General features: G+C 39.7%; 1 protein-coding gene across 1 annotated transcript in view; it reads right to left on the bottom strand.

The window, feature by feature from the left end:
- The window catches only part of LOC102836138 (UDP-glucuronic acid decarboxylase 1-like), a 154,978-nt gene that overhangs the window by 82,485 nt on the left and 50,967 nt on the right, over positions 1–21,526 (bottom strand). Inside the window, exons 2-4 of the mRNA XM_006872447.1 lie at positions 15,165–15,192; positions 13,271–13,319; positions 11,134–11,177 (exon numbers count right to left, since the gene is read on the bottom strand). Of these exons, the coding sequence (XP_006872509.1) occupies positions 11,134–11,177; positions 13,271–13,319; positions 15,165–15,192 (121 nt within the window). The remainder of the gene's footprint in view (positions 1–11,133; positions 11,178–13,270; positions 13,320–15,164; positions 15,193–21,526) is intronic.

The following is a 21,526-nucleotide window of genomic DNA, read 5'->3' as shown; positions in this document are numbered from 1 at the left end:
AGCCACCACCGTATGACAAACTGACAGACAAGTGGTGGCTGTAATACAAAAAACACTAAAGAAAGAAGACCAGAAGAATTGTGGGATGACATCAAGAACATCATACATGAAGAAAGCATAAAGTCATTAAGAAGACAAGAAAGAAGAAAAAGGTCAAAATGGATGTCAGATGAGACACTGAAACTTGCTCTCCAGCATAGAGAAGCTAAAGCAAATTGAAGAAATGAGGAGGGGTACAAGAGCTGAACAGAAAATTTCCAAGGTCAGCTCGAGAAGATAAAACCAAATATTATAACAAAATATGCAAAGATCTGGAGTCAGAAAACCAAAAAGGAAGAACGCGCTCAGCATTTCTCAAGCTGGGGCAACTAAAAAAAAATTCAAGCCTCAACTTTCGTTATGAAGGATTCTCTGGGGAAATTACTGAATAATGTAGAGAGCATCAAAAGACAATGGAAGGAATACACACAGTCATGGTACCAAAAGGATATGGTTGATGTTCAACCGTTTCAAGAGGAAGCATATAAACAAGAGCCAATGAAGGAGGAAGTCCAAGGTGCGTTGAAAAAATTGGCAAAGAACAAGCCACCAAGAATTGATGGAATAAAAATTGAAATCTTTCAAGAAAGTAAGGCAGCACAGGAGGCACTTATTCGTCTATGCCAAGAAATCTGGAAGACAACTATCTGACGACTGATTGGAAGAGATCTGTATTTGTGCCCATTCCAAAGAGAGGTGACCCAATGGAATGTGGAAATCATAGGACAAATCTTTGATAGGCCATGCAAGTAAAGTTTTACTAGAGGTAATACAGAAATGGCTGCAAGCATACATTGACAGAGAATTTTCAGAGGTTCAAGATGGATTCAGAAGAGGCCATGGCATGAGGGATTATCACTGCTGATGTCTGATGGATCTTGGTTGAAAGCAGAGAATATCAGAGAGATGTTTACTTGTGCTTTATTGACTATGCAAAGGCTTTTGATTGTGTGGATCATGACAAGCTATGGACAACATTGTGAAGTATGAGTATTCCAGAGCACTTAATTGTGCTCATGAGGAATCTGTACCTGGACCAAAAGGCAGTTGTTCGAACAGAACATGGGAACACTGAATGGTTTAAAATTAAGAAAGGTATGCGACAAGGTTGAATTCTTTCACCATACTTATTCAACCTGTATGCTGAGCAGATAATCTGAGAAACTGGGTTATCTGAAGAAAAACGTGGCATCAGGATTGGAGGAAGTCTCATTAACAACCTGAAATATGCAGATGATACAACCTTGCTTGCTGAAAGTGAAGAGGACTTGAAATATTTACTGATGAAGATCAAAGACTACAGCCTCTATCTTAAAAAAAAAAAAAAAAGATGTTTTGAATGAAGTGTACACTTCACTTGGTCTCTAAGGGGCTGCATTCACTGAGTCCTGTGTGATCTTGTATAACCTCATCATTTCCCTTTCTTCTCATCCTCTTTGTCAGACCCTTTAAAACACTAATGCATCTTGCGTATTATTACTTCTACCTAGACCTCTGCTCCCCCATATATGCTTGACTGCCTTCTTCTCATCCTTCAAAAACCACCAGAAGGAGGCCACCCTGCTGTTCTCTGTTAACAGCACCCAGTCAGTTTCCTTCACAGCACTTCACTCAAGTCCTGATTAGAGCAGAAACCTGGTACCTGATGGAAGTGGGACTGACAATTACATTGTTTGAAAAAGATAGTTAAACAGATAATCACAATATGACTCATAGTAAATATTTTCTTTTAATTTAAAACACCTAAGTATACAGGTATTTATCAATTTCTTGATGTTGTAGGAACTTAAATACACTTGCAAAACAAATGTGAGTGCAAATTGTCAGAACAAAAAATAAAAACCTATGTAGCAAACTGGCCCTCATCTGATTATTCAGTATGCTTGCTAGTAATCTCATACATGAGCCCTGGATATCCACAGATAAATGTAAAAACCTTCCCTAGAAGCTGAGACAGTAAAGTCCAAAAAGGCAAAGTTTTTCCACCACCACCACCACCCCCCAAAAAAAAAGCTAAAGAGGATAGAGAGAAACACTTAACCATGGTATATGGAGGGGATTATAATCAATGTAATGAAACAAGTTATATGAATGGTTGAATGTGAAACTGATGATGTGCCCTGTAAACTTTCACTCATTCCACAATAAAAACCTTAAATTAAAATAAATAAAAAAATAAAAACCTATGGAGTTCTACTCTGCACACATGGAGTCACCATGTTTGGAATTAACTTCCAAAAGTAACTAACAATACATTCTATGTGAGGCACTGATACAAGATAGATTCAAGTCTCGCCCTCAATACACCAGCAATTCAGAGCATGAGAGACACAGCCAGCAAGTGCAGACAGAATGATATATGAATTTATCATGGATCTCTCTTACTACCATCGCCAAAAATGCATCCTTTATGAATTATTCTTGACTCAAACTTTATTGTTTAGTAGGATGACAATTAGAAAGTACCATTTTCAAAATAGGGGTGGAATAAGAGGAGACAAGGAGTCCTCGTGTGGCGCTGTGTGTTAATGCACTAGACTACAAAGTAGGTGTGAAGTGCAATGTTGGCAGTTCAAGCTCGCTAGCTGCTCCTTGTAAACTCTATACGGGGTCTCTATGGGTCTGAACCAACTTGACGGCACTTAACAACAACAACAAGGAAATGACAATCAATGTCTACATATAATCTATTTAGGCTTACAATCTCTACTTCTTTCCATGAAATAAAGTTTTTTGTAAAAGCATTTTTATTGAGATATGTCACATAAAATAAAATTCACTATTTAAAGGTGGACACATTTCAGTATTTTTTAGTATATCTACTGTATTGTACAACCATCTCCAGTATCTAAAAAGTGTGTTGTTGTTAAATTGCTGTTAAGTACTGTCGAGGCAGTTCCAACTCATAGCAGGTTTGAAGGGCCAACCTTTTGATTATCAGCCTAGTGCTTATCTAACAGTGCCACACCAGGACTCTTAAATCATACACACACACAAATTGTGTACCTAATAGATGTTAGTACCTATTCACCCTTCCTCCAACCCCTCGAAATACTTAACTTTCAAAGATATCTTTCTTAGAAGCCACTTTGCTCAAACTGACAAGCACACCAAGAACATCAGCATTTCAGTTACATTCTTATCGTAAGTGTCAAGATGATTGCGTGATCATTCCTATCACACAATCAGACAGGAAAAATGAAATTAGAGCTCCACCAATGTCGAGCAAAAAAGTCTTTTTAGTCATTTCAGTACTTGAGGTCCTAACTAAATCATTAACTCTGGCTCATCTGTCACCTAACTGCTCATCCTACCTGGAGAACAGAACCATTCTGCAGTGAGCTACTGGCCAAGCAAACTCTACAGGCAAATCCTTATCTCTGGATCCTATTTTAAAGGCAAGCTCCCACAGTTTGATAAGGAGTTACTAGTAACTTCTTTAATATTAAATTTGTACTTGGGTTTCTCTTTCTGATTTAAAATGCACAGGGAACACCACAAAAATATTGAAGGTAATCACCTTATTCTCTTTTAAACTTGAAAGATCCCTGTTTATAAGCCGTCTCCGTCAGGAAGTTACCTGACTGATAACTTATATAGGTAAGTGAGTATTATTCTCTAAACAAAATAAGTGGGCATATGTTTTTAATCAACATAAAAATCTGTGGTGGGTTTTTTTTTAAATCATAAATACTCTGTTTTTTCTTAACTTTCAGCTGAAATTTCTCAAATGATTATACTAATCTTACTGACAGCTCCTAACCAATGAAATTTAATCTTCACTTGTGCTAAAACAATCATAACTTCAGCACCAAATTCTAAAGTACAAATAGCAACCTTACATTATTAAGTAAAATATATTACAAATAACTGGAAACTTTTACTGCCATATAGTTTGAAATTAATAGCTTGCCTGACTACTTAGTTTAGGACAAGAAGAAAAAAAGTGAACACATTTTGTTTGACGAAATCTTCCTAATCCTATTACTCCTTTGACCACTGGTATGGAAGCTGTAGCACAGCACTGGACTGTGAACCACAAGGTTGGCAGTTCATACTCAATAGCTGCTCCTCGGAAACCCTTAACAACACAACAATGCTGCTATTTGTTGCTATCTTTTTATTCTGTACTCAATAAAGGCTAACACAATGCTGATAAGTATTGCTCAAACTCACTGCAGGAAAAGGGGGAGGGGGGGGTCCATAAACGTCACCCAGTGTTTTTATTACTTTCTTAAACTTCCAAAGACCCAAATGGTACTAGGGACATACAAAGTTTTCCACATACCTCCCAGGGAGAAGTGTCAATGCCTGAGGCGTGATTGTTTTAGACACGCCAGTGACTGAGAAAGAATGTTTGTGCAACAGTTAACAAACTCCAAAGGGAACCACAAAGTTAAAAGGGTAATGAGGCCTTTGCTTCACAATCTGTGATTCAAATAAATGTTTCCAGCATACAAGAGGGCTCAAAAAACTTGTGGAAAGATGGAATGAAAAGATAATGGAATTTGTGGGAGGCAGGGCTTGATAGCAGATAGGGTAGAGGTGCAGTGAAATTAGCCATCAGCAATACCACAGAATACCAGGTGAAGTGATTCAGGGCAGACCTCTAAAATTCTTAACCACATATCTAAGAATATTTAAAAAGTTTGAAGGCTTATAGCTAGTGGAACTTGTAGTGGGAGTAAGAAATCACGTATTTTTTAATCTGCTGGGTTCGGCGGCCCGGAGCCGACAACTTGGGTGAGACCAAACTGCAAAACTAAGCGGGTGAACACACCCACCACAGAAATAATGACATGGGAACCTCAGAGCAAAGGTAGACAATACACTTTGTCGGGTTTGCTCTGATTCTTTTTCTTTTTGGTATCTAACTAGAGGTGGAGCCTGAGAGAGTGGACACCTTCCACCCCTACTACTGGTGGATTCTTCTGTCATGCATGCGCACAAACAAATACAATCAGCACAAGAGCCGGCCCTGAACTGGGTTTTCATAGCGAAAAGGCCAAAACAAGGGGTGTGGAGAGGGAAAGAGAGTTTAAAAACAAAACAGGCCGAAAATTAAATTAAATCCTGATGCAGCCAACAGTGGCATCGTAAAATTTATCAGGTGGCTTTGAAGGCAAGAAGCTGAAAGAGGACATTCATGTCATACTCATATTAGGATACAGATTTTTTTTTTTCTTCTCTCCCCCATCTCCCTTTTCTGCAATTATAGACTACAGTATCCTATAGTCTACTTTGCTGTTGTTTTGGGGTTTTGGTGCTTTTTTTTCTTTCTTTCTTGTTTTATACTCCCAATTTTACCTTTGGGGGACTCTTTCTCTCCCTATATTATCCAAGAACAGACAGCAACTGCTGCCATATAGTTAAGCTACAATCACACTCTATAAAACCCCACAATCCAGGCAAGAACCAATACTAACTGCCATACACCAGGGAGGCAGACAAAACCTGTGAAAATTACTCTGAGTCAAGCAATAAGAAGAGTACAAAGGGAACCCACATCCTGATCACATCTGCCTGAAGGCAGTCAGAAAGCATAAAAAATATTGAAACACACACTCAATTAAGTATTAAGGACACAGATAAACACTAAACATATCCAAAAAGCAAAAGCAGATTATCATATCAGCACATGTCCAGAAACAACATAAAAGGTCTGAGACAAAAGACGTGCAGGTATACCTGGACTACATTGTGAAAGGAGATAAGGCCTTGGAAATGCACCTGAAAATGAATTCAGAAAAAAAATTCTAAAAAGTTTCAAACACTTTACAATGGAGTTAAGAAAAATAAGAAAGAAATCAGAAAAGCACAAAAAGAACAATCAAATAAGATACATACAGAATCGGAAACAATTCAAAACCTACAGAAAGAGGTCCAAACGATCAATAATAGAATATCAGAAATAGACAATACACTGAAAGGGCAAAGGAGTAGATTAGAAGAGATGGAAGGCAGAACTAGTGAGCTGAAAGACTAATCAACATCACTAAAATAGAAGAGCAAACAAACAAAAAAAAAGGATTGAAAAATCTGAAGAAGGTCTAAGATTCATGATGGACAACATGAAGAGGAATAACTTAAGAATTACCGGCATTCCAGAACAAGAAGAATAACACAAGTCAACAGAGGAAATAGTTGAAGAACTGCTGGAAGAAAATTTCTCTAACATCCTGAAAAGCTCAATGAACTCCAGGCAGGATAGACCCCAAAAGAAAATTACTGAGACATATCATAATCAAGCTCTTTTTCCAAAATCAAAGATAAAGAGACACTCCTGAAAGCAGCTAAGGAAAAAAGAAGCATTACATAACAAAGGTAAGCAAGTCAGATTAAGCTTGGATCTCTCAGAAGAAACCATGAAAGCAAGAAGGCAATAGGGAGACATATATAAAACCCTGAAAGAAAAAAACTATCAACCAAGAATCCTTTATCCAGCAAAGCTATCAATCAAATATGGCGGTGTAATCAAAATATTCCAGGATAAACAGAAGCTAAGGGATTTTGCCAAAGCCAACCCTGCACTATAAAACATCCTAAAGGGAGTTTTGTGGACTGAGAACCAACAAGAACAGACAACAACCAGAGATTGACATATGTGGCAGCAACTCCCAGAACTAAATTGACAGATGGAAGAGTTGAGAACAAAACAAAACTGTTAGAACAAACTCAGATACTCTGGGAGGTCAGTCTATGATCAAAACAATTACAATGTGAAATAAGGTAAACACGTAGGAACACAGATCCAGACGGTGAGAAGATCAGGTATGTAACAGGGTAAAATAGACTGCATTAATGGAGGGAAAAGTTACTGGAATATAAGGTAAACTCAAAGAAAATTAACACTACACAACATACCAAGAAAATGAAAATCCAAGAACACGAAAATAGTAAAAACAATGAGGAAACTCACAAGAAAGAACACAAAAAGCATGAACACAGCAAAGGAAGACACGTAGGACAAAGAAAGCAGCAATACCACAGAAAAACAAACATAATGGCAGCAATTAATCCATACTTATAGATAATTATGGAGTCCTGGTGTGGTGCTGTGGATAAATGCACCAAACTGCAAAGCCGTTTAAACTGCCAAGATCGGCGGTTCAAGTTCACCAGGTGTTCCTCAGAAACCCTATATAGGGTCGCTAAAGGGGCGGAAATGACTTAATGGCACTTAACAACAACAACAACAATCAATAATTATACCGATTGTAAACAGAATAAATGCACCAGTTAAGAGACTGGGGGTGGCAGAATGGACAAGAAAACAAGATCCTTCAATATGCTGTCTGTAAGAGATACATACATCTTACAAAAACAGATTAGAAGTCTAAGGATGGAAAAATATGTACCAAGCTAACTGCAATAAAAAACAACAGGAGTGGCAGTACTAATCACTGATAAAATAAACTTTAAGGCAAAAAACCAGCATAATAGATAAAGATGGACATTATCTCATGATTAAAGGGACAACTGAACAAGATGACATAACCATAATGAATACCTATGCTCCCAATGAAAGAGCTCCAAAATATAAAAAGCAAACTCTAATAGATTTGAAGAAAGAAATAGACGAATCTACAATAATAGTGAGTGCTTTTAACACTGCTTTCAAAAATGGGTAGAACAACCAGAAAGAAAATTGACAAAGACACAGAAGAACGGACCAACAACACAATCAGCCAACTGGACCTCATAGATGTGTACAGAGCATTCAACCCAACAACAGCACAATACACATTCTTTTCCACTGCACATGGAACATTCTCCAGAATAGACCACATCTCTGGCATACCATTATAAAATAGACGCTTGTAACTGATTGGAATACAGAAAATGGGGCTACAATGTGCCCAGTGAAGGAGGCTTCCTGCAGAGTCTCTGCATTACATAAGACTATAGGTGGAATCCTGAACCCCATCCAGAATCTTGAGAGGTGGAAAATTTCCACTTGAAAGGACAAGCAGACCAGCCAGGAATGACTGGAAGAACAGAAGATACTTCTTGAAAGAAAGACCGACAGGAAAAATACAAAACAATATAGGCAGACCCACTGATTACCACAAGAACAAGCAAGCTGCTCACCCAGGAGACATCATGGCAAGTGGGAAGGTCCCCTTGGGGCAAACCCCTTTCCAAGACTAAGACTCAATGGGAATACACGCTCTGATTGGTGACCAGGTTCATCACTGATAAGGGGAAGTGAGGGGAAAACAGCAATGAAGTTGTGAGCTATGGCCGACTACATTCAAAAGACTCCTGTAAACCCGGGTGGAGACCTGGTTGGCCAGCAGTATGGCAAGACTTGAGGACTCCTGGGCCCAGAGACAGTGACACAGTCACAGAGGACTAGAGTGGAGAGTGAAGCGTCCAGCTAATAGTAAGTGAGGGGATATAGAAAAGAACACACACACACTTGCAGAAAATACCCTCTTGACCTGGCTTCAATGACTGGATGGTAAGAACTCAACTAGATGAAGAAAGAAGATGGGGTATGAAAAAAGTAATCTGATACAATTTGATGAACTTGACCTACACCTCTGGATGCAGTAGCTCAAAAAAGGGAGCAAATCTTTACAGCAAAGATCATTCCCACCCCCTCAGTACACAGGGTAGACAGGGATTGGCAACTTGGACATTGGCTACCCAAAATAGGGGGGTTACAAAGGCAAGAAGTGACTGACTTACAAGCTTTCAAGAGGAAGTCTATATTGAAAGAGCGTGGAGGAAGGTAGAATCTCCACTGAGTAATATCCAATCTGTCTGGGTGGGGCCGATGAAAGGAGATGGGGATGGCACTCATGTGGTACAATAGTGAATAACTGCTATCAGGACTGACTGTGAGGGTTGGAAATGTAAAGGCAGATGTTTTCTAGCAAAAGGAAGGGAGTGGTTGATGTTATAGCCCAGAAGCGGTGCTCCCTGGGACCATCAAGGAAGAAGAGAGGAGTGCGGGACCCTACCCAGAGAAATAGTGATGACAGAGATGGAGGCAGAGACAATGACGTGGAGAAATGGAGTGGCTGAGGACTCCAGACCCAGAGAGGGAGAGAGGCTGTGTGCTGAGGACCAGGGAGCAGGCTTGTAGGGTATACCTTTTGGTTGTTTGATGATGCTTAGAGGGGATTGTAATCATGGCCATGAAACGATGTAAGATAGGATGAAAGTTAAGCTCATGTTCTCCCATGTAAACTATCACATAATTCACAATAAAACATTAAATTAAAAAATGAACAGTATAATTATTCCCTAGTTATAATATAAACCATTTTTCTTCAGTTCCCCTAGCTTGAGAAATGCTGACTGTGTTATTCCTTTTTGGTTTTCTGACTCCAGATCTTTGCATAGTTTCTTGTAATATTTGGCTTTATCTTCTCAAGCTGATCTTTGAAATTTTCTGTTCAGCTCTTGCACCTCCTCATTTCTTTCATTTGCTTTATCATCTCTACGCTGGAGAGCAAGTTTCAGTGTCTCTTCTGACAGCCATTTTGACCTTTTCCTTCTTTGTTGTCTTCTTAATGACTTTTTGCTTTCTTCACGTATGATGTTCTTGATGTCATCCCACAACTCTTCTGGTCTTCGGGTCTTCAGTGTTTAATGTATCAAATCTGTTCTTCAGATGATCTCTACATTCAGGTGGGATATATTCAAGGTCATATTTTGGCTCTGTGGACTTATTTTCATTTTCTTTGTTTCAGTTTGAATTTGCGTATGAGCAAACCATCAAAAATTGATGGTCTGTTTCACAGTCTGCAACTGGCCTTGTTAAAGTGTTAAAGAGCAAAGATGTCAGCTTGAGGACTAAGGTGCAAGTGACCCAAGCCATGGTCTTTTCATTAACCTCATATGCATGCGAAAGATGGGTAGTGAATAAGGAAGGCCGCAGAAGAACTGATGCATTTGAGTTATGGTGCTGGCGGAGAATACTGAAAGTGCATGCGCAGCCTAAAGAACCACAGATCTGTGTTGGAAGAAATGCAGTCAGAGTGCTCCTTGGAGGCCAAGATGGCCAAACTTCGTCTTTCATACTTTGCACATATTGTCAGGAGGGACTAGTCGCTGGAGAAGGATACCATGTTTGATAAGGTGGAGGGTCAGAGAAAAAGAAGAAGACCCCCAGCGAGATGGATTGGCAAAGTGGCAGCATCAATGGGCTCAAGCGTGGCAACAATTGTGAGACTGGCCCAGGATCGGGCAGTGTTTCATTCTGCTGTGCACAGAGTCGCTATGAGTCGGTACCGACTCGACCTAACAACAACAACAATAGAAACCATGATTTGTTCTCTGTAAAATAGTTTTACTGCAGTTGTATAAAAAATAAAAAACGTATTTCCAGCTTAAAAAAAAAAAAAAAGGATGTCAGCCTGGGAAAGCCTATACACAGCCAGCCAGTTAGGCTTTGTGAAGACCCCTCCACAAGAAATAATCTATATTTTTTAAAAGGTTTTTTTCCTGGAGGGGCTGTGGCTTTCATCATAAATAGATCTTAATAATAAAAGAAAAACCAACAAACGGGTTTAAGGACAGTAGATACAAATTTTTTTAAGTAAAATTTATCTTTTCATGGAATAGTTCTTTGTCTTGAGAGTATTTTTACATGCCTTTACAGTTTTCATATTATGGAACTAATTGCTCAGTTAAGGTCAATTTAAATGCTGAACTTTACATATTTGTTGTCAAGTGCTGTCAAGTCAGTTCCAACCCATAGTGACCCTGTATAAGGTTTCCAAGAAGCAGCTGGTGAGCTTGAACCGCTGACCTGGTAGGAAACTGACTTTGCAATCCAGAGCATTAACCCACAGCATCACACCAGGACTCCTTTTATGTTAGATATTTGATATTTAATATACCAGATTGTTGTTGTTGTTAAGTGCTGTCGAGTTGGTTCCGACCCACAGCGACCCTGTATAGGTTTCCAAGGAGCAGCTGGTTGAGCTTGAACCACCGACCTTGCAGTTCAAACAACTTTGCAGTCTGACACATTAGCCCACAGTGCCACACCAGGACTCCATTATACTAGGTAGTTAACTCCTAAAAGAGTTTTTTTTTTAAATGTTTTTCCTAAATTCAAAACAAAAGTATACATACCTTTTTTCTAAGTCTCTGATTTTCTCTCTTAATGGCTCAACAATCTAAAATAATAACAGCCAAAATTAGTTTTAAAGTAAAAACGCAGCTCTCCACAATTCTTGCCCCATTGTGACATTTCAAATTGACATGACATAATGCAAGAGAGTTTAATTTCTTCTATATTTCATTTTCAGTTGAAATTAAGATACATGACATGAACCAAAATTCTAAAATCTAGATGGTATATTACATGGTATAATGCTTACTCTAGGTCTCTGAGAAATATTAACCTTTTCTCCTTACTTACCAGTCTACAAATAATGTAAGAGGTGTCTCTAGTAATAATATGAAAGGTCTTTCAGACTCAGAAATACCATTTGTCTCTTTTTTCAGCGACAATATCAAATTCCTTTAAGTGTTGCCCACAAAAGCTTAGCATCTTGTTTCTGTAATTATTATTATAGAATAATATTATATATAGAGTAACATAGTAACATGTTATTGTTATTATGCCCAGAATATAAACTACAGGCTGTGAATCAAGCCACCTTCACATGTGTGAACAGCCATGAACCCCACAGAACAAGCAAAGGCAATCCAAGGTATACCATTTGGCTTCATCTCAAATCTTCAATAAGTGAATGATTCCTCATTCCCCCTGTGGTGTAGTCAATTGTCTAATGTCTCTTCTACCCATAGTTTGTAACTCCCACCTAGCAATATTTTTGCCTGCTGGATCTGGGTAAAAGCAGGTAGGAGAAATACTAATGGTATGGTTCAGCTGTGTATGCTAACAGAGTTTACTGTAACTGTAAAAACTTGAAATTCTAACATGGGTATAAAATGAGCCATCTGAGAAGCAGGAGGAAGGGAAGGGGATCTCACTACCATCAAAAATAGAAGTGGTAGGAGGGGAATGAATCCTTTGGGCCCAGAAACCACTGCGCATTGAATCTCCTCAAGACAGAAACAGTAAACCTGTCACATTGAGGAGTGGCAGACGAGCAACAGAACCATAACCTAGAGCACGAGACAGAGCAGTGGTTTTTCCTGCTCACACAGCAAGTAAAGCTGAGTGACTATGAGCAGGAAGCTTGCTGGCAGAGTAGGGTGCCTTTGGGCAATTAAGTGGGGGAGCTAGCTTTGCTGACACACAGAGCTAGAACAGAGTGCCTTAAGGTGAGGCTTATGGTGGAATGGTGAGTCCTATAGTCATTTAGCAGCAGCTGACAGGAACAATTGTGCCCTGAACATTTCTGATCCCAAACTGCAACCTGTGAATTTACCGAACAAACCCCATAACTGTTAATATTGTGTCTGAATTCTGTGTGGCCATTACAACGGATTATCAAACCCAACTGAGGAGTAAAGAGAGGGGTATGGGAGGAATGGTTTGGTGCCGATTTTGCACCCTCCCCCAACCCATTATGACAGTTGGTGTATCTATATTTACTAACCAAAATATAAGCACATACTTTAAAAGATGAGGTGCGGAGTCAACCATCTTTGACTCATGGTGACCCCATGTGTGTTAGAACAGAGCTGTACTTCAGAGGGGTTTTAATCACTGGATTTTTGGTATTAGACTGTCAGATCTTTCTTCCAAGGTGCCTTGGGGTAGACTCAAGCTTCAAACTTTTGAGTTAGCAGCCAAGCACGTTGAGACTGTACCACCTGGTGCTAGTTTTCACTTAGGTAGGCATGACCGCCCCATGTGTAGAAATTGACACTCTTTGTGATTCTCAAGTATACACATCTGATTTGCGGGCACTTTTCCTTTTAGCGTCTGCTCAGGTGATCGGATGCTAGTGTTTGCCTCCATCCCTGGTAAAGGTAATTACTTTCTCTTCTCTAAGGAGTTCCAGAATATCTTGCATGAAAAGTCATGGGACGGTGTCAATCAATTTTTCCCTGAAGGTAGAATTTGCTTTGCTATGTTACAACTTTATAAAATGGACAAATACTGACAGAGATAGCACTGACTAGGAAACAAATAAAATTGTCTGAAAATACAGAAATACTTTTTTGAGAGATTGTATCAAAATCTCTCGAACATCATAAAGCTATCACAATAAAGACACCAACCCCTACACACGAAGGAAGCAAAACTGACAAATGTTTCTAAATAGAGGCAAAATAAGGAAAATAGACTAACCTCTTCAATCTTGCTCTCAATTTTTAGTTCACCATTTTCCTGGATAGACCTGTTGAGTAGAAAACTACAAAACTGAGATCAGTTGAAAGCCGCTCTGACGTCAAGATTTATTTCTGAATAAACTCCAGTAATAGAAACTTAAGGGACCAGGGCATCTAACTCTAGGGAAGGGAGTATCAGCCCTCAAGTATTAGTCACATGTACCGATTCCCTCCAGGAACAACAGAAGAAACAGAACCAATCAGGGAAAGGAATCCCCTTATATCAATAATCTATGTCTTACCTAATGTATTATTTCTATTAAACTAAAATAAGCTCACATCTCTTATACCTAAAATGAGATTTTAAAGTAAAGACAGAAAGTATGTCTACAGGAGTACAAGTTTGTCCACTGGAATTTCCTGGGGATTTAATGCAAAATGGAGTTTTTCCAGGTTTAAAAAACCTCGCCCCTTCAAATGGGATTAAGTGCAATTGAGTCAGTTCCGACTCAGCGAGCCTGAATAGGGTTTCCACAAAGCATCTGGTGAGTCTGAACCATCTACCTTGGAAACCCTCTATAGGGTCACTATGGGTTGGCAACGACTCGATGGCACTTTACAAACAACAATCTTGGAGCTCAAACCAACCTTCCTATTCAATGCTTAACCTACAATGCCACACCAGGACTCCAAACACCGGACTTAACTGCCCACAAAAGTCTACAGAAGACACATACACGCCCCCCTGGTAGGACTCAGATCAACATGGCCTCGCTCACCTTGCAAATCCAAGTTAACATAAAAAGCTTAGTAGCCAGAAGGCACTATAGCCAGCCACAGGCTACCCTTGTACTAGACTTTCATGCAGCATCAATAAAATTTCAATCCCAGCTTAGCAGCTCACAAGAATAAAAATGTATTCTTACATTTTCTAACCCCAAGAAATAAAAAGCAATTATTAATTTTTCTCCAAATGGCAAACTGCTAACTGTTCCAAATCTTTTTTTTTCCCCCAATCAATGAATACTTAACTACTTTTTGTCTGACTAGTATAAAAGTTATTTTTTGTTGGGTTAAAAAAAAAAATTAACACTGGAATCTTACTTTTACAAGTGGCCCTCCTGACCAAGTAAGAAGCACAGATACTGCACACTTCATGGGCTAAACCCAAGCAAGTTGTCATTCATATCTGCAAGTCTGCTCCTCCAGCGTCATGGACCAGCATCTTGTCCTAAGATAGCTCTCTTCTGAAAATATTTAGAGAAGTCCCGTGTGTTTGCTCTAGCTACCTAGAAATGTGATTTAGATATTAACAGTGTAAATTAAGGTTGTTAAGTGCCATCCAGTAGATTCTGACTCATAGCTACCCTGTATAGAGTTTCTGAGGAGCAGCTGGTGAGTTTGAACCACTGACCTCACAGTTCAAACCAACCTTGAAGTTGAGTTCTTATCCTACAGAGCCACACCAGTACTCTGTTATTACATGAGGAGGGAAAGGATGTTATAGGCAATACATGGGAGCAGATCATTACCACATCTCAACTGATCATTACATAAGGGATTTATTTTGTTATGTGCCATAGAGTAGGTTCTGACTCATAGCGACCCTGTACAGGGTTTCCAAGGCTGTAAATCTTTATGGGAGCAGAAAGCCTCATCTTTCTCCCACAGAACAGCTGACAGTGTCGAACTGCTGACCTTGCGGTTCGCAGCCCGATTCGTAACCACTACGCTACCAGAGCTCGGTGATCATTAAAATTGGCAAAGTAGATTGTGCTGAATCACAAAAACAACAGTTCCACTTAATGTTCCAACCCAGGATGTCAATGGTATGTATGTAATAAATGAAATGTATCTATAAAACCTACTAAGTTCATTATTCAATTTAACATAAAAAAAATTTTAACATTTACCTCATATTAACCAAGTTGCCCCAAACAGCTGTAAGAAAAAAACAAAAAGACAATATTTAAGTTCATGACATTCAAAAATTCCAGTTGATACAACTTTAATCTTTACAATTTCAAACAATATTTTAAAGTTTACTAAGAAAAATGTAGTTCATCAAGACAATAAATTGTACACTTTGTACGGGGAGGGGTCGAAAAATCTGTGGAAAAATTCCATTATCTTTCTATTCCATTTTTCTCATGAACTTTTTGAAGGCCCCTCACATTCCAAAAGCGCTCTAGTTTTAAAAGACCTCTTTGGGGATATAGTAGCGTGTTGGGAGTTCAGTAGAACGTCATAGCGTTTTCTTGTCTGTAATCTTCATGGAAACAGATTGTGACACCTTTCTTCAGCAATGACAATGCGTACGTTTAAACCACAAAGTTATCAATTATCAGCCAAGCCCAAATCATTTATGCCACCTGTGAATCCTTTGTTAGCACCCTTGTTTCTTGTCTGTTGGTTTGCCTCTCTTGATGACTGCCACCTGAAAAGCAGGTTACCTATCACGTGCCTTCAACAAATGTGTACAAAATCAGACCTGCCCCAACAATTCACTGTGGGTGACTTTAAAAATCATAACTCCTTACTATAAGCAACCACTTTAAATACCAAGCAGAGGATTACTGTAGAGAAGGGGAGTGGAGTAGTGAAAGCAGTAATGTAGCTAATTAGTAGTAGTAATGTAGAAATAAAAAGAATAAGAGTAATGTAGAGAAAGAGACAGTAAAGAAATGGAGGGAGGGGAAGCTAGTAAAGAAGTGGAAGAGATGAGCAGGAGAGGAAAGAATGAAAGCAGGAGCAGGGGAAAGCAGGAGCAGGAGAGCAGGAGAGAAAAGAATGAGCAGGAGGGTAAAAAATGAGCAGGGCAGTAAAGAATGAGAGAAGTAGACTAATAGAGTAGTATAGAAATGAGAAGAATAAAGCATGTATTAAGAAGATTTTAAATTTATCATGACCCATGACTCCGTGTAATCCCTTAATCGCCGATGCCGCACACGTCTTCGGAAAAAAACCTGAAATAAATATGCTGGGGCAGGCTCTCGGCACATAATTGTACTCATGAGGAATCTGTACCTGGACCAAGAGGCAGTTGTTCAAACAGAACATAGAAACACTGAATAGTTTAAAGTTAAGATAGGGGTTCGAAAAGGTTGTATTCTTTCACCATATTTATTCAACCTGTATGGTGAGCAAATAATTTGAGAAACTGGGTTATCTGAAGAAAAATGTGGCATCAGGATTGGAGGAAAACTCATTAACAACCTGCGATACTCAGATGATACACCCTTGCTTGCTAAAAGTGAAGAAGACTTAAAACATTTACTGAAGATCAAAGAGCAGAGCCTTCAGTATGGATTACATCTCAATGTCAAGAAAACAAAAATCCTCACCCCACTGGACCAATAACAACATTCTTATCAGTGGAGAAAATACTGAATTTGTCAAAGACTTCATTCTTCTTAGATCAACTATCAACATCACAGAAATAGCAGTCAAGAACTCAAATGACGTATTGCATTAGGCAAATCTGCTGCACAAAGACCTTTTTAAAGTGTTGAAGATCAAAGATGTCAGCTTGAGGACTAAGATGCACCTGACCCAAGTCATGGTATTTTCAATAACCTCATATGCATGCGAAAGCTGGACAGTGAATAAGGAAGACTGTAGAAGAAATGATGCTTTTGAGTTATGGTGTTGGAGAATATTGAAACTGACAAAAGAACCAATGGATCTGTGTTAGAAGATGTGCAGCCAGACTGCTCCTTGGAGGCCAGGATGGCCAAACTTCGTCCCTCATACTTTGGACATACTGTCAGGAGGGACCAGTTGCTGGAGAAGGATACCACGTTTGGTAAGGTTAGAGAAAAAGAGGAAGACCCCCAATGAGATGGACTGGCCAAGTGGCAGCATCAATGGACTCAAGTGTGCCAACAGTAGTGAGGTTGGCCCAGGATTGGGCAGTGTATCATTCTGCTGTGCATAAGGTCGCTATGAGTCAGTACTGACTTGATGGCACCTAACAACACAACAACAATGGTGCTGTGGGTTAATGTGCTGGACTACAAAGTTGGTTTGAACTGGAAGGTTGGTGGTTCAAGCTCACCAGCCACTCCTGGGAAACCCTATATAGAGTCGCAATGAGTCAGAAACTGATTGATGGCCCTTAACAATAGACTGCATTATAATAGAACTATAACTTTCATATGCATTGGGAAACCAAACCTTCATATGACTTGCTTTACTGCAATTTTGCTTTATTGCAGCAGTCTAGTACAGAACTCAAAATACCCAAACCAATGGGTACTTTATTTATGCTAACTCATATAAGTATACTGTGTCATCTTGGTTTTAGGATCATGCTGCTTGTCAAAACAGACGAAGAAGGGTTTCACCTTTTTCTTTAACATGCTTTCTTAATGGGCAGTCCTTAACTTTTTCAATTCATGCTGTGGTTATAAGTTTATTCAAATTTTGGCTTTGTTTACCTTTTCTTGAGTCCGTATAAAAGGTCTGTTTTGTGACAAAAATCTCAATCCTGGTACTTGGTCACTTAGACCTTTCCTGAGAATCTAAGGCTGACTCCTTTACCTGACACTCCTCCCCCTTTCAGTAAAAGGCATCAAGAACTCATGGGTTTCTCTTCCCTTTTCCCATTGAGTTTGCTCAGAAAGCTGGTGAGGGTCAGAGATTCCCAGAATTTAGTCCCTATCCTTTATCAATGGATAACTTCCAAACCTAGTTCTATCTTCACCTTGAACTCCAATACTTTGGATTGCTCTTCCCTCCCAGGAGAGTCAGGGAACTTGCAGAATTCCTCATTCCCTCCCCGCCTCAGTATAAAGCCCATGCCCCTCCGCACTTAACAATTTTCCACATCAGTCCTCAGCCTCCTGCCTTCCATTACATCCCTCTCCACAGCAATCTCTCCCCAACCTAAACTACTCCCACCAGGCCCCAAACCTTTTGCTCTCTTACATCCCCAGCTCCTCTTTGCCTACAGATTTTCCACTCTGCTAGAAAAGTACTCACAGCTCCCTTTCTCACAAGTGTTCAAAACAGGCATGCCATTTCCTGGGAAGCCTTCTTATCCTCTCCCCTCCTGCTCCAGGAGATAGTGAATAGCTCTTGTCTGTCATCACAGCTCGCCAACACATTTTAATTGACTCTTGCTCCAAATCCAAACTCACTGCTGTGGAGTCGACCCCTACTCATCAAAACCCTATAGGACAAAGTAGAACGCTCTGTAGATCTTTATAGAAACAGACCGCCACATCTCTCTCCTGAAGAGCAGCTTGTGGGTTCTTACTGCCAGGCTTTCCGTTTGCAGTTTAGCACGTACCCAACTGCACTATCGGGGTAAGCTGTTGTTGTTAAGTGCCTTGGCATCCGTTCCAACTCATAGGGACCCTGTAAAGGGTTTCCAAAGAGAGTCTCAAAGGGATAGCTGAGAATTACTAATAGATGTGCTCTATAAATATGTGAATTAAACTGAACTAAGTCCAACAGTTCATCAATAGGAAAAGTTAGTATAAGAGAAAAAAAAAAAAAGGAAAAAGATGGGTATTCACTGTTACTTGCAAAGGCTTAAAGCAAAATTCCCTTATACAATTTATACAATATTTTATTTTAATTTTTAATATAAACTGTTTAAATGCTTGCATGCATTTAAACATCAGGCTCACAAGTCTCATTGTGTCTGTATCTAGACTTCATGGTACACAGCGAAACCGAGCTGAACAAAATGCATCATATATGAATGTTCATTTAGGGCAAATAATTGAGCATTATTAAAGGTGGGATTAAAAACAAGCATCCTTTTCCAACCAAGATAAAGTATTAAAATGCTTTCATTGTTGTTGTTTTGTTGTTAAGTGCCAACTCACAGTAACCCATGGAGCAACTAGTGAGCTAGAAATTCACAGTCTTTATTAAAATACCTGTATGTCAAAAGGGCAGTCTGATTGACTACCACAAGAACAAGCAAGTTGTCCACAGGGGTTGTCCGCAGGGGAGCAATCAAGTCCCTTCAGAGCAACTCCCTTCCAAGACTGAAACTCAAAGGGAATACCCAAGCAGGCATGTTATCTTGCTGGTGACCACATTTGGTCTACTGATGAGGGGGAGGAAAGCATCAATGAAGAGGTGGGCTGAGTTCGACCACATTCAATAGATTCCAGTCAATCTGGAGTATGGTGAGACCTGGTTGGCCAGCAGTATGATGAGACCTGGAGACACACCTGAGCCCATGGACAAGGACATAGCCACAGAGGGCTAGAGCAGAGAGTGAAGCGTCCAGCTGATATGAAGTGAGGGGACATGCACAAGAACACCCATACTTGCAGACAGTACCCAATTGACCCATTAGCCTCAATGGCTGGATGGTCAGAACTCGACTTGAGGAATACAGAAAGAGGGAGGGGGGACTATTTATTTATTTATTTTTAGATAAAGAAAGGAAGTGTAATTCGTTACAATTTGATGAACTTGACCTATACTTATGGATGTAGTAGCTTAAAGGAGGGATGGAATCTTCACAGCAAGGATCATTCCCATGCCTCTGTACACAGGTGATAGAGATGGGCAACTTAAACATTGGCTATAAAGGCACAAAGTGACTGGTTTACAAGTTTTCAAAAGGGAGTTTAGTTTCAGAGGGTTCAGAAGAAGGCAGAATCTCCCCTGAGTGGTTTTTAACTTGTCTAGATGGGGCTGGTGAAAGGAGATGGGGATAAGACTCTTGTGATTCAGTAGTGAGTAATTGTTATCAGGACTTATTGTGAGTGTTGCAACTGTAAATAAAGGTAGAGGTTTTGTAGCAAAAAGAGGGGAGTGGTTGATATTGCAGTCCAGGAGCAGAGGACCCCAGGCCCATCAAGGGAGATGAGCGGGAGCAGAGTGTGGGACTCTGTTTAGAGAAGCAGTGATGCCAGAGATGGAGGCAAAGATGATGATGTGGAGAGACAAGAGGCTGGGGACTCTAGACTCATGGAGGGAGAGGGGCTGTGTGTTGGCGGCCAGGGAGCAGGCTTGCAGGGTGTTCCCTTTAGGTGTTTGAATGATTGTATACTCCTGAGTGTTTTGGTGTACACATTAAAAAAAAAACCTGAGGGAATGGAAGCAAATACTGTTGAATGATGATGCATGCAGGGGACTGTAATCATTGCCAATGAAACAAAATACGATAGGATGAGTGTAAAACTGATGCTCTCCCATGTAAACTATCACTCAATTCACAATAAAAGCTTAAAAAAAAAAAACTTTTGTGTCTTAAGTACTAAGACCAGTCCAAGGAACACATCTTGGTGAAGCAGAGGATCAGAGAAAAAGAGGAAGTCCTCAATGACGTGAAATGACAATGGCTGCAACTATGGGCTCAAACACAGAAACAATTAATTGTGAGGATGGCCCCAAGACTGGACAGGTTTTCTTCTGTTGTACACATGGTCACTATGAATTGGAATCAACTTGATGGTATCTAACAACAACATTTGAGAGAAATCTTTTTATAAAACTTCTCAATCTGGGGTTTGTGGACCTCCACAGACACATGAAGAGCCCTGGTGGCACAGTGGTTAAGCGCTCAATTGCTCACCAGTGACACCCAGGAGAAAGATTTGGCAGTTCTACTCTGTCCTATGGGATTGCTACATGCTGCAACTGACTGGATGGCAGTGGTTTTGTTGGTGTTATTTTGATGGATTCATAAATACGTTTCAGCAAGTCTAAGAAGCTGGATTTGGGGGACAGGTGAGTGGAGGACAATGGCCTTTGAAAGTACATGCAACAGTCTATGTCCAATGCTTTCCAATATTCCCCAATGACCTCAAGATCCCAAACAAATTCAGACTTACCAATTCAGAATCCAATACAATCTTGTAAATTTTAGAGACACATTTGTTTTAGAAAAGGGATAGACTGGGTGTCCTTGAAGAGCCAATTCACACAGAAAGGCCAAATTCTCCACCAGGAATCCAGATCCAGGACAACAATTTCTATTAGCATCTTGTAAATTCTGTTATATTGTTGGATCAGACAAAATTGCATTTCCATTTAAATCTGTAATTTTAAATGGCTGCTGTTGCAGACCGTGTAAGACTAGTCAGAGGTTCGACGCCCTCTAGGGCCGAGTGTAACAAATGAGGCCACTGGCAGTTAATGGCAAATTGCTTTCATATTAATATTCAGGTATATATATTAAATTAATACACTGGAGCCTTGGACAATCCACAGATAAATGTGATATTTTCCTAAAGCCAAGACTAAAGGTTCTAAGGTTAAGCCTTTCTCCAAAAGGATTAAAAATATCTTAGCTACTTCACAG

Source organism: Chrysochloris asiatica, unplaced genomic scaffold (genome assembly GCF_000296735.1).
Source record: "Chrysochloris asiatica unplaced genomic scaffold, ChrAsi1.0 scaffold00197, whole genome shotgun sequence".
Lineage (NCBI taxonomy): Eukaryota > Metazoa > Chordata > Mammalia > Afrosoricida > Chrysochloridae > Chrysochloris > Chrysochloris asiatica.
The sequence above is the reverse complement of the archived record's forward strand: the minus strand, read 5'-3'. Positions and strand labels throughout refer to the sequence as shown.